This window comes from Paroedura picta, chromosome 1 (assembly GCF_049243985.1).
Source record: "Paroedura picta isolate Pp20150507F chromosome 1, Ppicta_v3.0, whole genome shotgun sequence".
Taxonomy (NCBI): Eukaryota; Metazoa; Chordata; class Lepidosauria; order Squamata; family Gekkonidae; genus Paroedura; species Paroedura picta.
In genome coordinates, this window is record NC_135369.1 from 123,487,857 (window position 1) to 123,504,371 (window position 16,515).

Here is a 16,515-nt window from a genome sequence, read left to right on the forward strand (position 1 = left end):
ATCAAATAGCAAGTTGACTTTCGGGGCAACACTCCTACACCTAATGCAACCCGCGCTTTCTTCTGGGACTTGTAGTTCCGTTTAAACCCGGAAACTCTAACGCTCCCGTTGATAGGCAGCTCCAGACACCAATACTCCGAGATTGAGTGACACTGATTGGCTGCACCTTAAATGGGGTTGGCCGAGGTGGTTGTCTATCATGTCGCCTCGCCGGAGTAAGGGGGTGGAGCCTACCGCCGTCCCCTTCTGCTGGGTGGGCGGAGGGTGCTGGAGTGGTGCGCGGGGGCCCCGTAGCTCCTCCCGCTCCAGGGTGTCGGGCGCGCTCCTTAGGCAGCGCCCAGCAGCGGGGCGCCCGGGTTCCTTCCCTCTGCCGGAGCGTCGCCTGCCCCTTTTCACGGGGCTCTTGCCGCTTGCTCCAAGTGGAGCCGGAGGGCGCCCGCGCCTTCTGTGTCGGGGCAGCAGGCGGGCCTGGAGGGACCTCGCCCCGCTCTTCCCCTTGAAGGCGGCCGCGCCCCCTTGTCCTTGCCCCGCACCCCGGCGCCGGAGAGAGGCGGCTTGTTCCCGCCGAGCCTGGCGCCAGGCTTTATGGGCTGCGGGAGGGGGGCTGGCCAAGCCGGGCAGCCCTCTCGCCGCCTCCCGCCTCCCGCCTCCTCCTCCCCCTTGCCAGTGGGGCTCCATCATGAGGACGGGCCGGTGACGGGCGCTTAGGAGGAGGCTGCTTGGGGACCTTGGCGCCGTGCTCGTGGGCTGGCTCGTTTGGCTTCTCCAGCGATGACGGTGAGCTGAGGTTTGGGAAGGAGCGAGGGCCTCCTCCGCACCGGGGTGCCCGTCCCGAGTCATGGCTGCTGACCGAGAGGGAGAAGTGCGCTGGGATGCGCTGTGCAGCAGGGAGGCCGGCGCCAGAGACGGGGCCTTGGAAAACATCAGGCAAGCGGTCCTGAAGAGAAGTGAAGCCGCGGTTCTGGTCCGAGGAAAACCGTCTCCTCCAGCGGCAGAAGGGCGCCCGCCTTCTGCTCCTGGCCCCTCGAGCGGCCTCAATGAGATGCTGGCCCGCCTGCTGATGCTGTCCAAGCGGTGCCCCTTCAGAGATGTGCGGGAGAAGAGCGAGGCTCTTCTGAAGAGTGTTCAGGTAACAGTTTGGCTTGCGGTGTTTGTGGTGGGCGTTTTTGCCTGCAGCCAACCGGCCACTCTGGTGATCTTTTAAAAATCCCAAGGCTGCTTAGAGCTTTTTCCATTTATCTGTTCATCTTGGACCAGACTGGGAACTAAGTTTTGCTGATTTCTGCATACTTAATTTTTGTTTCAGTATGCTTAGGATCCCAAACTAAGTTGCCAACTTTGTGTATGTGTACAAGGAGAATGTACCTATATTCCCTTTTGCCACCAAGGTGGAGTATGTGGGCCTCTTCTTATCTCTACAAAAGCCCACTGTGGTAGGTTAGGTTGAGGTGTAGTGACTAGCTCACAGTCATCCTGTGAATTTCATGGCTAAATGAGAGGCTGTCTTGTATGGACTTATCTAATAGCCATCCTGTTCTGTTATGCAGGGGTAGTCAAACTGCGGCCCTCCAGATGTCCATGGGCTACAATTCCCCGGAGCCCTTGCCAGCGTTCTGTGGCAGGGGCTCCTGGGAATTGTAGTCCATGGACATCTGGAGGGCCACAGTTTGACTACCCCTGTGTTATAGGCTCCATGCAATTGTCTGTTCTATAATTACTATAATTTGTTAATGGATCCAGATGCTGTTGTATGCTATTCATTGCATTCAAGTTTCCCCATATTTTAGGTCTTTTAAAAGACCAGATTTTGTTTCACTCATTGAATTGCAGTGTCATCTGTCCACATATGGACTAACAAAGTGCAACTAAGACTTGCCAGGGTTATTGTACCATGACATTCCTCAACTGATTTTCTACAGCAAATGTGATATTATTTCAAAATTTAAAAAAATTATTTGTAATACGGTAGAGGAAAATACAGATGAATGCACTTCAAAGCATGTGGAAAATCAGTAACTTAACCTCCTACCAGTCTTCCTTGTCATGTTTTTAAACTGCTTCTAATTCTCTGTGGTGCATAATTAATCACTTCCTGTTCCTTTTTCATAATGTTTTGAAACAATTGTCAATCAGAATAATTTTTAAAAGGATCAATAGTCACATTTGCTGCAAAAGAAAAACCTTAGTAATTAAAAACTCTTCTGTGGTTGACTTGGGGAAGGGTGAAGGAAATAATTGAATTTTAGAGTTTTGTTGGCACCAGAGCAAACAGGAATTAATTGACAATGGGCAGAGAAGTGCCTGGGAGATATATTTAGAGAGATTCTTGTGAGGAAAAGTAGATATGGTTTTACTGGCACAATTCCCTTGGGGAAGAAGATCCAAAGCAGAGAACAGGTGTCATGTCAGCCGCTTTCTAACCAGAACAGTGCAGAGTAGGCATCTCTTACTTTCACTCCTGCTTCTAAGAAAATAGTTCTGGAATCTTATCCATGGGAGTGGGCTAGACTTTAAAGCAGTGGTCCCCAACCACCGGGCCGCGGCTCCCTCTCCCCGCCCCCCCCCCCAGCAGTGAGAAACTTCCCAGGCTGCAAACAAATTGGCCGCCAAAGCGGCCAATTAGCTTGCGGCCCGGCAAGCTTCTTTTTGTGGGAGGAGGAAAAAAGGGAAGTGCGGCCGCTGGCGCAAACACACATGCGTGGCAGGTCCGTGCGTGTGCATTTGCACCATGCGTGGCCGCAAACACGCATGCACAGCAGTTTCACGCATGCATGCATGCGCTAAAGTGCCGCTCATGCATGTTTGCGGCCACGCATGGGCAAAATTGCTGCACATGCGCATTTGCAGCCGCACATGGTGCAAATGCACGTGCATGGATCTGCCGCACATGCACATTTGTGCATGGGCTGCCGCTCCTCCCCCCACCAGTCTGCAGCCTAAAAAAGGTTGCGGACCACTGCTTTAAATGATATTTTATGCTATATTAGTGCTATTTGAAGCCCCTGTTTCAGTTCTACTTGGAGATTAGTGTGTAAAAGGAATTAGGAATGCAAATAGGTCATCTTATGGTAGCAACCTGGTTGTGGATTCAGATCACAAAGAGCCCACCCATCACTTGCTCCTTTCTCATCCTGTATTCTGGTCCATGGGATGACTCTCATCATGTCTCAGTTTATTGAAGTCTACCCTACGAAAGTCTAACAGACACATTCAGCTATGAACTTCCTTGACTGTAGCAGATGCCAACCACTAAACTTTTTTCCTTCCCTTATCTTCACCCAGATACTTTCCAATGAAATGTCATTCTCCTCCTCTAGTATCTCTTGACAGTCAAGCCCGCTTCTCACATAGAGTATCACTCCACCTCCTCTTTGACCTTCTCTGTTTCTTTTAAACAACTTGTTCCTTTTGAACAATATCTTTAAACTGCATCCTTTGGCGGGCTCCTACTCTTTACCCCTAGCTTTTGAATAAAATATCCATCCACTACGGCATTCCAGTCATGGGAATCATTCCACCAAGTTTCTTTGGGGAGTTGAGCTTTAGGCAGTTTTGCTGGAGCCAGTCCACCATGACTCCCAGACACTTGGCAAACAGTTTAGGTGGAGTAATCAACCAGCCAATCATTAACAGGTAGAGCTGGGTGTCATCCACATATTGGTGACATGCTGGCCTAGAGGTCATATAAAGATGTTTTAAAAAGAGTTTCCCTCTATTGGCGATGGAGAGCAGCTTTAAAACTTACACAAAACTGTTGAAAAGAACGTTTGATTTTTAAGTGACATCTCTTTTTAGGATTCACAGAAGGTAAATGTTATGTAGAAAAACCATGCGTAATTCTTAAACTGAAAATAGAATATTACAATAATTTTGCCAAATCAAACCAGTATGCTTAATGTGGTAATTTTAAATGGAGCACCCAACAATCTTGTAGTATTTTTGTATAATGAATGCTTTTTTGTAGTACTTCAGATGCTGCTTCAAGCATCTGTCTAGTCTTGATTAAATAATTTTTCATTAGCAATTAAGAATTTGCAAACACCTACAATTTATGGTTAAGAGACTTCCAGTGCTATCCTAAGTAGAATTGCACCTATCAAGGTCCATTGAATGCAATGGATTTAGAAGGGTGCAACTGATCTTAAAAAGAATGTGCCATTGAGACAAAACCAACTCACGGCAACATTATCCAAGGGAAGCGCCTCTCGCCGTGTCAGGCCGCCGGCCAACGGAGCCCCCGCCAGCCGCGCTCTGCGTGACTGCCGGGGACTCCCTGCGGGGAAAGGCTAGCGCCCATTGTATTTCCGCTTTGCCTCTAGTTTTAGAATAAAAGAGCTGGAAGTGGCCATACAGGCCATATAGCCCAGCCCTCTGCTCAATACAGGCTCAGCCTAAAGCATCCATGATAAGTTGTTTAAAGACCGCCAGTCAACTGGAGCTTACTACTTCGACTGTGAAAATTTTCTTCCTGATATCTAGCTGGTACCATTCTATATGTAGTTTAGAATTTTAGGATTGTAGTGCTAATCATTATGAATTCCTATTCCGTTCTGAATTATGTAACTGCTCCAGGTTGCTCAGCGGACTGATAAATTAGCTTTTGATTTCCTCATTATGATATTTTTCAACATGTAATCAAGATATGTTGTTGTGACTAACCTGTAATTTGCATCTCTTCTTAAATACTTACAGTAAGGAGCAATAAATGACTATAATATTGGAACAACAATAAAATAAACAGTATACTATAAGATCAAAATAGAAGTTCCTTAAGATGACATAGTCTTTCCACATCATTTGCTGATTGCTGTAATCATTTCAAAGAAATACAGAAGCCATGAATTCTATAATTTTGCCTGTGTTTTCAGATCTTGGCCATCTCCCTTATTTGAGTATATTTGTGTTGATTTGAAATGGTGCTGAACTAGTTCTATCTTACAGCTACTGGTGAAGTGTGCCTTGATCTGTGAGTACTTAAATCAGTTTCTTGGGACCATTCACACAGAAGTTAAATATTACAGCAAACTTGGGGCACCCCCCCCCCCGGGCTTGATTGGTAATAAGGAGTAACCTAGTCCAAGAGGAACGCCAGTTTGGGTTTTCGGCCCAGCCCCAGATCCCAATCTGGAGGGTGCTAGCCAGCTCAGACAGTTTTCTGTAGTGGCACAAGCAGGCTAGGCAGAGTTGGTTTGTCAGCTTGTTGGTAGAGCATGAGGTTGGCGATATGCTATCAAGCCAGGGGGTGTGGAGTGGAGGTGCCCTTTTTGAATGAAGATTGAGGTAAGCTGTAGCTACTTTAGGCCAGGTGCAGGGAGTTGCCAGGGCAGTATTTGGGGAGGGGACATGGCCAGGCTCCTCCATAGGTGCTTCAAGTACAAACCCTGCTCAGTTGCTAGGATGCTCTGCTACCTCCTCAATGGTGAAGTTCTGTTGGATTGCAGCTTGATACTTAACCTCGGTTTTGCTTCTGGACTTGACTTTGCTTCAACCCAGTAATCTCACTGCCTTGTTCCCCTTGGGTTCCTGGGTTTCCTAGTTGTGCTCCCGGCTCCTCCTGCTCCCCTCCCAACTACTTGTTGGATGGCTTCTACAATAAACAACCCTGGACTGAACCCAGATGTTCCCCAAGTTGCCTACCAAGTTTTGGACTGCTCTTCTGGTATCTCGACCCCATGGCGTGTTCTCAGACTGAGCTTGGAAGATGATTTGGTCTCTGCTTCAGGCTGAGGGTGTTGGTAGTTGGAATCTGTGTGGCGCGCCCTGGCAGGGCAGCACCGGTAGCATTCCTGGGAGAGCATAGTCTAGCAAGTGGGTTGCTCAGCAGATAAGCAGAGGGAGGATGAGATTCCCCCCTGTAAGTCTTGTGCATCCTCATTTTACTAGTTGGTACTAGTTCCAGTGCTCCATGGAGGCTTGATTTAAAGTCCTATGAGTTAGAACCGTGAGTTTAAAGGCCTGATCTTATCCTTACTAGTCTGAGCTTTAGTGGGTTTTATGATGGTATTGTTCAACTATGGTATTTGCTTTCCTACGTGCACAGAAGCTACTGACACACACCAGAACTTTTTAACAGCTTTGGAGAAGGAGACTTACACTTGATAAATGGAGTTCTCCTATCAGCTCCGTTTGAATTATTCTTGTAGTTCCATTTGAATTGATCTTGTTATTCATAGATAACAAATTGATTTTTTTTTTAAATGTCACTGGCTGCTATCTGCATTCTGTACTGGAGTGGCCAAACTGGCTCTCTGGAAGTCCATGGACTACAGTTCCCATGAGCCCCTGCCATGAGCAGTATTGTTTTAATATCTTAATGTGCATGTTATGAAATTCCTTTTATCATGTCCTGGACCCTGAGATACTCAGGAAAAAAAGGCAAGCATATAGTTGTTCTAAATAAGAAAGCAGTAATTTAAACAAAGTTTATTTACGTGATGCTGGTTCATAGGCTTTGCACTGCCTTGAATGGGCCTGCTGACTGAGCTGGTGCCAAATGATAAGTGAAATATATATTTACACAGCAGCAGGCTGTTCAGTGCAAAAACAGCTTTGTCAGTTATTTCCCTCTTTTCTTTTCTCTTCCTCTCCCTATCTGTAGAGTTCATGTGGAGGATTTGTATTTCTGTGGAAAAGAATAAAAAGCTTCACGTGAACCAAGTCTGAGATGCTTATTCGGTTTGTGATTATTCAAAACTGTTCTTTATTTCCTTTAAAAGATGAAAAATATTTTCCTGATCTCATAAAACATGCTAGATTTCCAAATAGTAATACAAGTATTCTTATATGCTACTGAAGTTAACTGAGGGCCATTCCTCACATCAAAAAAAAGAAAAAAATAGCATTAAGCCAGTGCCATGACGTAACGCTAAAAAATAACGCACCTCTGACCATTCCTCACCTCCTTGCTCTCTCGCTCTCCTCTGCTGCCTTCTTGTGTTTCTTGGCACTCTGCACTCCTCCATGAAACAGTGGAGGAGAGGAATGCACTATAAATGCAACTCCTACCCGCCTGTCAATCAAGCCAGGCAGCCAATCACCTTTCTCCCTGTTTTAAAGGGGCCGTGATGCAAGCTGATTTTTTTTAAAGTAAAACTTCTCCACTGCTTTGCCTATGCATCTATGATTACTTTACTGCCACCCCTTGTGGAATTATGAGCCTTGAAGCTTTGAAAAAATAACCTTGTTCCTGAATTTATTTGGGGGGGGGCTTTAACACACATGCTTTGTGTGTTAACTGGTGGGGAGTTTTTTTCCTTTGCCTGGACGATTTAACGTGTATTGGTTGCTCTAGGCAGTTTGCTTTTTTTTTTTTTTTTTTAAAGGCCCATCCCTGGGAGAAGGAGGTGGGTGTGCGGGCGGGTGCTGGAGGCAGAGATAGCGCTACTTCGCCTCCACAATGTTCGTTAGCATGTTTTTGCTGGTTTCTCCCCTCTCGCTTGTGCTACATGGCTGTGGGGTAATCCACTTTTGTGGATTCCCCAGCTAGCGCTTTAAAATGGGGGATGTAGCGGCAGGTTTGTTGCTGGGACTCTGGATGCTGACAACGTTGTGTAAAACACCAAAAATATGGCGTCAGCAAAAGGTAAGCCTTTCTCTTTATATTCCGGGTGCGGAATGGCCCTGAATTTCTTAGTAAATGCAACCTCTTTTCTTGAATTCCTGCCATGTAACAATAATTTTAAACATTGGTTCCCAAACTTTTGGGGGTCCCCACTTCCTTGATTCGATAAGCTCATTCCCAGGACCCTCTGCCCTAATCTATAAAAACATTATTTAGAATAGTAGTTTGCATGACCCACTAAAGCAGCCTTTTTCAGCCTTTGGACTGTGGAGGCGCCGCCGAAATTTTCAAGCTTTGAAGATCCCCAGAAGTGATGTCAGCTGGCCATGCCTTCCTGTTACACCCCCTGCAAGTGACATTACCATTCGTACCCCTCACCCTCCTTTTGCTCCCTTCTCCCACTTTTACTATGACTACGGTAGCTTCTCATACTAGCTTGAAAGAATGGCAGGAGCTGAGAAGACAGCCCAGACTCCCATACTCAACTGACTCTCCTTGCCTTGATTTTTACACCCAAAGGCTAACCACTAAGCCCCTCTGGGTGGAAGCATCCAGTTCCCTAGCTTGTGGCTAGGTACATTAAGGTAGGAGGGAAAGGCTGCAGGCCACCTCCAGAGCTCTCATGGACCCCTGGTTGGGAATTCCTGCACTAAGAAAAACAATAGCGATAAAATTCTAAACAGTAACAAATAGTTGCATGTTTATTCAAATCAAGTTAAAACATATTAGCTCAGCGTTGAACAAAGTTGATGAACTTTATTCAGCATTACTAACTTCTCAGGTCTGTTAGTTACTTAGCAAGAATCTTAAGATACCACATTTAGTAACTACTTTACTGTTCAGTAAATTCTTAATGTGATGGATGGGATTGATAAAGTGATGCCAGTTTCCTAATGTCTGGTTTAAAGTTACTTAGCAAGAGTCTTAAATCACTAGTAATCTAGAGTCAGTTTCTTTCCTTGGAGAGGTTGTATTGCCGCCATTGACTGTGCTGGCTGTACCAAGTTGTATTGCCCCAATTGCATTGGGGTTTTTAAAATATTTTTATTATATTGTAAAATGCCACAAGCTGGCATGGCTGAGAGTGGTGGTCTAGAAATTCAATCAATCAATCAATAAATAAATGAATGAATGGCTTGTAAATAAAAACAAACTTTAGAACTATGTTCAGAGGGAAACTGAGGATAATACAGATTTGGTCATGGCCAGATATGTCCTTTTATAACAACAGGTAGCAATCTGATGTGGAATCCAGGCACATCGGCACCACCAATTAAAAGGGAGATCTGTGTGTGCTATAACTCCTTCATCTCCCCCCTCACTTGGGGGCACTGTGACGTCACCTTTTTTCTACTGAAGTACTGTGTTCCTTAGATATAAGTCCGAATGTACTTTTTCAAAGTACATTTTAGCTGTAATACTTGGGTAAGGTGATAATTCACAAACAATGCAATTCATAATATTTTTACCCTGCCTTTCTTTTACCAGAGCTCTCAGGCTTTGTATTAAAAAAATCTTTTGATATCAGCATGTAATAAAAATTGGTCAAACATAAGTCAAAGAAAGTGAGCAATATAACAGTAGAAAAATTACCAGTAATCATCAGCTAGCAGATCTCCAAATGCTGCCCTCTTTGGGTGAGTTTCATAGAGAAAGCCAAGAATAATAAAGATAGATGAGTCTGTAACGAGGGAAGAACCTGAGAGTGATTATTGTAGAGGCTCATGGAGAAATCTTCCTTACTTTAGCTAATTAAAAGTTAATGTTGTACTCTTAGGTTTTGAGTGATCTGCAAGAAATAGCAAATGTTCAGTATACATTACATTTCCAAAAAGAAACTGAGGAAATTTAGCTTATCTGTTTTGTGGCTTGTTGTAATTGCTGCAGAGAGATGAACTATATGCTCTATGTCAACATGGAAGTGATTCACAGGGATTTTTGCTTTCATTCTTTATTGGGTAGGAAACTAACTGAAGTTGGACTTCTGAAACTAAGTCATTATTTTCAAAAGGTACATGAAATACTTCCACATGTATTCCAAATATACATACATTTTTGATGTGATGAAATAAAAGGCAGTTGGGTGATAGATGGGAAATCTTGAAGTCTAGAAGCAGAGAAAGTGCAACTGATGATCATCAATCCAGGGTCCTAGGCTAGATGTAATACATGAAGATGTTACACAAAATTGTAAGGGGAGATGTAATTGGAAACCTGAAATCTTTAGCTAATCCAGAAATAGAACAGAAAGGAACAACGAGTAGACCACGGGCACAGAAGGGAGGATGGACTAGAATTTGTGTGCAATTCAGAAAAGTGGATTAAAGTATGTATGTATTTGTAAATACACTTATTTATGGATATGGCAACTGTCACTATAAAACAGATTATTTTCTAAAGTGGGGGAAAACTGCTGTTGCCAGTTGGGGAGGGGAGGGTGCCAGAAACTCAAGGAGAGAGAAATTGTTGCTGTAGGCAGCAAATAATAATAATAAAAATATTATTAGTTTGGTTTCTGCACTGCCCCTCCCTGCAATTGGGCTTGGGGCAGTTTACAACACTAAATAACATAGTTAAAACAGTTTTAAAACAAAATTTTATTTGTATTTTGATTTTTATGCTCCCAGTCTCCAGAGGTCTTGGGACAGCTCACATCAATAAGATTATCAATAGGATTAGAAACCCATACAAGTTTAAAATTCTAAAGTACATTAAAACTGGATCAAACATCTATCTCCAGCACCCATAGCTTGGTGAGGAAATTGTGGCCAGGCACAGAATGGAGGATGATGGGGGTTCAGCTGGGTCAGCTGGGGAGCCCCATTAGATGGTAATGGTAGACCTTGGCCTCAACCAACTGCATGATGGAAGAGTGCTGTCTTACATGCTCTCTGGAACTTGGGGAGCTCTGTGAGGGCTTGCACCTCAGATGGCAACTGACCAAGTTCTGCTTCATTCATTCCTCCCCAACACACACTGCCATTCTATCTCATGCCAGATTGGCCTTATGGAACCAAGGATAAGAAGAAGGCCCATTAGATCTCCAACTGCCATGGCCTCAACGATAAGCCTGGTAGAAGACTGTTGTCTTACAGGCCCTATGGAATTCTGACAGCTCTGTCAACTCATTCCACTAGGTTAGAGCCAGTGTCAAAAAGGCCCTGACTGTGGTTGAAGCCAGGTAGATATCTTTGGGGTCCGGGACCACCAACAAGTTGGTGCAGAGCATAATGTTCTCCGGGGAGCATACCAGGAGAGATGGTCCCTCAGGTATAATGAATGTGATAAGGAAAAATGCTTCTTACAGGCCCTGCGGAATTCTGAAAGCTCCATAAAGTTCCAAGTTTTTACTGGCAACTCATTCCACCATGTTGGAGGATATCCTTGGGGCCAGGGACCACCAAAACAGAATTGGGAGTCCAGAATACCTGCAAGATTGTTATAACAATATTCTGTTGAGAAAATGGTCACTAGGAGGGTAGGGAAAAATGGCTGCCATGTGGCTAGTGCCAAGAAAACCCCAACTTTCCCATCTACATGGTAGTTATTCAAGTCTTGGTGTGATTTGAAGAACTAACTGTGACAAGTACACTAAAGTACTGGATGTTTTCACATATTATATCAATCTTACTGTGGAAGGGTGTTTGAGTTTGAGTACAGAATGCCTTTTGTGATCATCACATAGATTTTTTGTTAATAAACACATGGATATGCAGTTTGGATAGGAATTTTATAATGCATGGCGTGGCATGAAAAAACAACTACCGAGGCATCTGACCCAGACTTGCGGGTAGCAATACTGGTAAAGTATTATTCAGAAATGGGCAGAACAGTTATAGCCAGTGTTGCATAGTGGGTTACTTTCTGAGGCCATGAAGCTCAATAAGTGATCTTCTGCCAGTAATCACTCTTTCAGCCTAATTTGACTTGCAGGGATGTGGCCATGGCAGAATGGCTGAGGGGTACTAAATTTGTTGGAGCAGGCAGGATTATAGAATATTGCTGCATCTGTACAGACTAAATTAATACTATTTTAGGGATAATTAATGGTAAATTATATGAGCCTCTTGTGGCGCAGGGTGGTAAGGCAGCCGACATGCTGTCTGAAGCTCTGACCCATGAGGCTGGGAGTTCGATCCCAGCAGCTGGGTCAAGGTTGATTCAGCCTTCCATTCTTCCGAGGTCGGTAAAATGATGGCTGGGGAAGGGAATGGCAAACCACCCTGTATTGAGTCTGCCAAGAAAACGCTAGAGGGCGTCACCCCAAGGGTCAGACATGACTCGGTGCTTGCACAGGGGATACCTTTACCTAATGGTAAATTACTGCTTTTCCTAGGGTTATTGTCTTCTAACCCACCCCCCTTTACCACTTTTGGATTTCACAGGATTTCAAGGCAGCATTTTCTTCATGAGAAATAAATTGTATTCCCCCTTCCCCAGCAGGGATTCCTTCCATGGGTTCCCACATGAAGAAAAATTACTTTGAAAGAAGAGAGCAGCTTTGTGAGGAAAGGTGCAGGTGGGTTTAGCTTCCCTGCCCACTCTGCTGGGGTTCGTATTTTCCTTGACACTGTAGAGATTCAGTGGCATAACTGATTATGTGCATGGGTCTGCTGCTGTCCTATCTATTTGGACAGAAAGTGTAATTTTTATAGCTGGGGAAATCCCAGAGAGTGTGATTTCTTGTTGATCGTTGTGTCTATGTTTTATATTAAATCTCAGCTGCACAGCTTGAGCTCTTCCCTGAAGCAAGCGTTCATCATTAAGGTTGCTCACAAAAGCAGAAAAACAAACCTCCCTTCACTGCAATAGGACATGGAGAAATGACAGCATTGGGCTCTGGCTTTGTGATTGGCTGAAGCAGATCACACCTCTGGAATCTGTTTATCCCTAAAAATAAGAGAGAACCTTCTGAGCTTTTCAGCAGGGCCTTTTGTGCAATGCTTCATATTAAAAAATATAATTACACTATTTGCAAATTACTTGTGTGGGTTAGTTGGGAAAAGGGGGAATGAATAAGTGTTTTTCTTTTGAGAACAGTAAATCATATGCGGTGGGTGGTGGTTGTTCTTTCAGTCTTTTTTCATTTTGTGGGTTGGGCTTTGGATAGAAAACCATGTTCACTAAAAACAACAACAACTGTGAAACTCAGAGCAGTTTTTCAAGTATGCAGTATGTTGACACATATAAGCAGTTGTGTGAGAGCTCAAATGAGACACTTTTTATTGTATGTGTAGGTGCACAAGGTATTGCTTAATTGCAATAATTTTAACATTTAATTGTTAACATTTAACATAAAGCCAGAATCTTTAACGTTTAACAATATGGTATTCTCAGAGATATTAATTTTTGATTTGTACGAATTCAAATAAATTGATTTTTTAAAGTTTCTGCATGCAGTTTTATTTATATTGTACTTGATACTTGATGACTTAATTTAAGAACAAATATGTATAAGAAATACTTGCACTTGAATATTGTAAATCAGCAGTGGCAAAGTATCTGCATGACATGGAGAAGCTCTCAGGTTCAGTCCCCAGCATCTCCGGTTAAGGATCAGGTTAAAGGTAATGTGAAAGACCATGGCCGGAGGCCCTGGAGAGCTGCTGCCAGTCTTAGTGGACATTGGTGACCTTAATGGACTGATGGCAGCTTCATCAAGTTGTCGTCATATTGCAACTGACATGGCAACCCTAGCCATGGGGTATTCAGGGCAAGAGAGGAGGAGTAAAGGTAGTTTGCCATTAACTTTCCTCCCAGTCTTCCTCAGTGGTTCTCCACTGAACATGACTGACCCTGCTTAGCTCCCAAACTTATGATAATCATAAGTGACTGGAATGTAAAAGTAGGAAACAAAGCAGAATAAAATATTGTTGGAAGATTTGGGCTAGGAGCATGAAATGAAGCAGGAGAGCAACTCATGGATTTCTATGAAGACAACAGTTTGTTCATTGCAAACACAGATCGGGCAACCAAACAGACATTGTATATGTGAAAATCACTGGGCAACCAATGTAGAAACCAAATAGATTATATACCAGGAAGTAGAAGATAGAGAAGCTTTATTCTCTTTGCTAAAACAAAACCACGAGCCAAATCTTTTGAAGAAAAACCTACAGTTTTAGGAAGTGAAAACTGCACTGAGAGCAATAGTGAGAAACAAATCACCAAGAGTAAACAGGCTATCAAGTAGAGCTGTTCCAAGACACAGAAATGGAGTCTAACCAAATCTTGTGCCAACAAATATGGAAAACAAAACAATGGCCCACAGACTGGAAACAGTCAGTTTATTTTCCAATTCCGAAAAAAGGAGACATCAAAGACTGTAGCAACTATTGGACCATAGCATTAATTTATCATGGAAGTAAAGTATTGCTCATAACAACAACAAAGATTGTTACTCTATATGGAATGAGAAATGCCAAATGTTCAAGCTGGATTCAGAAAAGGAAGAGGCACTAGAGTGTATTTTATGTTGGCTACTGGAGCATACAAGAGAATTTCAGAAGAAAATCAGTAGATTTTCAGTAGATTCAGTAGATAAAGCTTTTGACTGTGTAGATAATAAAAAGGGTGTTCTACAGCATCTGATTGCTTTGATGTGCAACCTATACTCTGGACAAGAAACTATTGTAAGGACAGAATACGGAGAAATAGAATGGCAGAGGTGTCAGAGAGGGATGCGTTTTGTCTCTCTGTCTCTTCAGTCTGTATCCAGAACATATCAGGAAAGCCAGATTAGATTTAGATGAAGGTAGAATGAAAATTGGTGGAATGAACATTAACAATTTGAGATATGCAAGTGACACCATGTTTTTGGCAAAAAACAGCGAAGATGTGAAACTACTACCGATGATGGTTAAAGCAGGAAGTGCCAATGCAGAATTATAGCTGAACATCAAAAAGGATAAAAGTCCTGACTACTGGGAAACTATACAACTGTAAGGTTGATAAAGAAACTGAAATTGTTCAAGATTTTCTATTCCTTGGTTCCATCATTAACCAAAAGGGAGGCTATGGCCAAGAAATTAAAAGGATATTTAGATTAAGAAGGCAGCCATGTAGAAGCTATAAAAAAATCAAGTAAGGATTTGTTGCTAGTGACCAAGCTATTCATGCCACAGTATCCCCCATTGCTATGTGTGGGCATGACGGGAAGAAAGATGATTCCATTGAAATATGGTGTTGAGGTGGAGCTTTATAGACACTATGGACCACCAAGAAGACAAATCAAATCAAGCCTAAATTGTCCTTAGAAGCTAAAATGACCAAACCGAGGCTATCATACTTTGGTCACATTATGAGAAGACAAGAGTCATGGGAAAAGACAATCATGCTAGGAAAAGTTGAAGGCAGCACGAAAAGAGAAAGACCCAGCATGAGATGGATTGACTCAATAAAATAAGTGATGGTCCTCAGTTTGCAAGACTTGAGAATGGCTGCTAGGGATAAGATGTTTTGTAGGACGTTAATTCCTAGCAAATTGATGGCATTGGAGATTTTTGCTGTTGGGTATATACAGGTTTCTTCACTGAGGCTTTTTTTCTTTCCCGCCAAGTCTCCAAATTATGTGTTGCCTGCATTGGAGTTACTTTTGAGAATGTTCGTAGCCTGTGTTAGGGGTCATTATTTATTTAAAAACATAAGCAGTCCTTTCTCCCAGACAACTTGAACCTAAACTGAACTCCCCCAGGGTTGTTCTTGAGGATGGGAGAGACCTTTGGGGATGGCATGGAGGTTATTGATCAAATCATCTCACTTTTTGCACAAGCTGCTGTTCAAACTCAGCAAGATCTTTGACAAGAGCGATTCTCTCATTGTTATTTCAAACCCAGGCGCTGCTTCATCATAGTCTATAGCTGAGGGGTATCCCTGAATGAGGGACATTTTTGTGGGTCCAAGTGGGATGGGGCAAAGCCCTTTCCACGAACTTGCTTCATTGTGGTTGGCTGGATCTAACCCACAATCTATACAAGCATGTTTTTGTTACAACTCCTTATGAAAGAATTTGTAATAATCTGCTTGTGATGCATTGCTGAACAGGAAATCTTTTTGTGCCCTCAATGTATTTAAATACAGGATGAAACAAACCTCTTCCAAAGGAGGCAGATAAGCAATTCTCTCCTACATAAAGGCACTGGCCTGGAAACAAGTTTGCGAAATAAAATTATCATTGTTTACTGCTTAACTAGTAGCTGAAGACTACTATTATCTTCTCTGAATTGTATATATAATTGAGAAGAGTGTTGTGTAGTGGTTAAGAGATCAGTATCTGGGAGACCCGGGTTCGAGTCTCCAATAGTGCCAGGGAAACTCACTGGGTAACCTTGGACCAGTCACATTCACTCAGCCTCATCTCGTACACAGGGTGGTTGTGAGGATAAAATGGAGGAGTGGAGAGTGATATAAGCCGACTTGGGTCTCATCAGGGGAGAAAGGTGGGGTATAAACAAATTAAATATATTACAACACTTATCCAAAATGTTGCACATAGTATCATTTACCAAAGTTATCTAAGCATTAATTGCAATCATTTAAGCACTCACACATCTACAGGCTAAAAATGCAGCTGTAATTTGATCAAAAGAGTTTTGTTTAAAAAATGAAACAAAAAAAACATATTGGAGGCAGTTAGAAGGATATGTGCTAGCCTCAGGCTGGGGGAAAGGACTAATATAGAAGACTAGCAATATGCTTTGGGGAAGAAACTATTCTTTACAGCAGCTGTCCCCAGCCTTTTTCAGGCTGGGGACTGGGGGGGGAGGCGTGGGCGCTGTTGCGCCGGTGCATGCAAGACAGCAGGTGCGCCTCCCCCCCCTGCGGTGTGGCGCTCGCTGCTCGGGGAGTGTGCTGCACGGGGGGGGGGTGCGGGTGCCGGTGGGCGCAAATGCCAGCCGGTGCCCGTGCCTCCCCCCTGCAGCGCAGCGCTTGCTGCGCCAGGAGGCGGCCAACCG

At 43.5% G+C, this 16,515-nt stretch overlaps 1 protein-coding gene across 1 annotated transcript in view; it reads left to right on the forward strand.

The window, feature by feature from the left end:
* Positions 1–316: 316 nt before the first annotated feature.
* SESN1 (sestrin 1) overlaps positions 317–16,515 on the forward strand; it is a 59,832-nt gene continuing 43,633 nt past the window's right edge. The window contains exon 1 of the mRNA XM_077302564.1: positions 317–1,129. Within this exon, the coding sequence (XP_077158679.1) occupies positions 839–1,129 (291 nt within the window). The 5' untranslated portion in view covers positions 317–838. The remainder of the gene's footprint in view (positions 1,130–16,515) is intronic.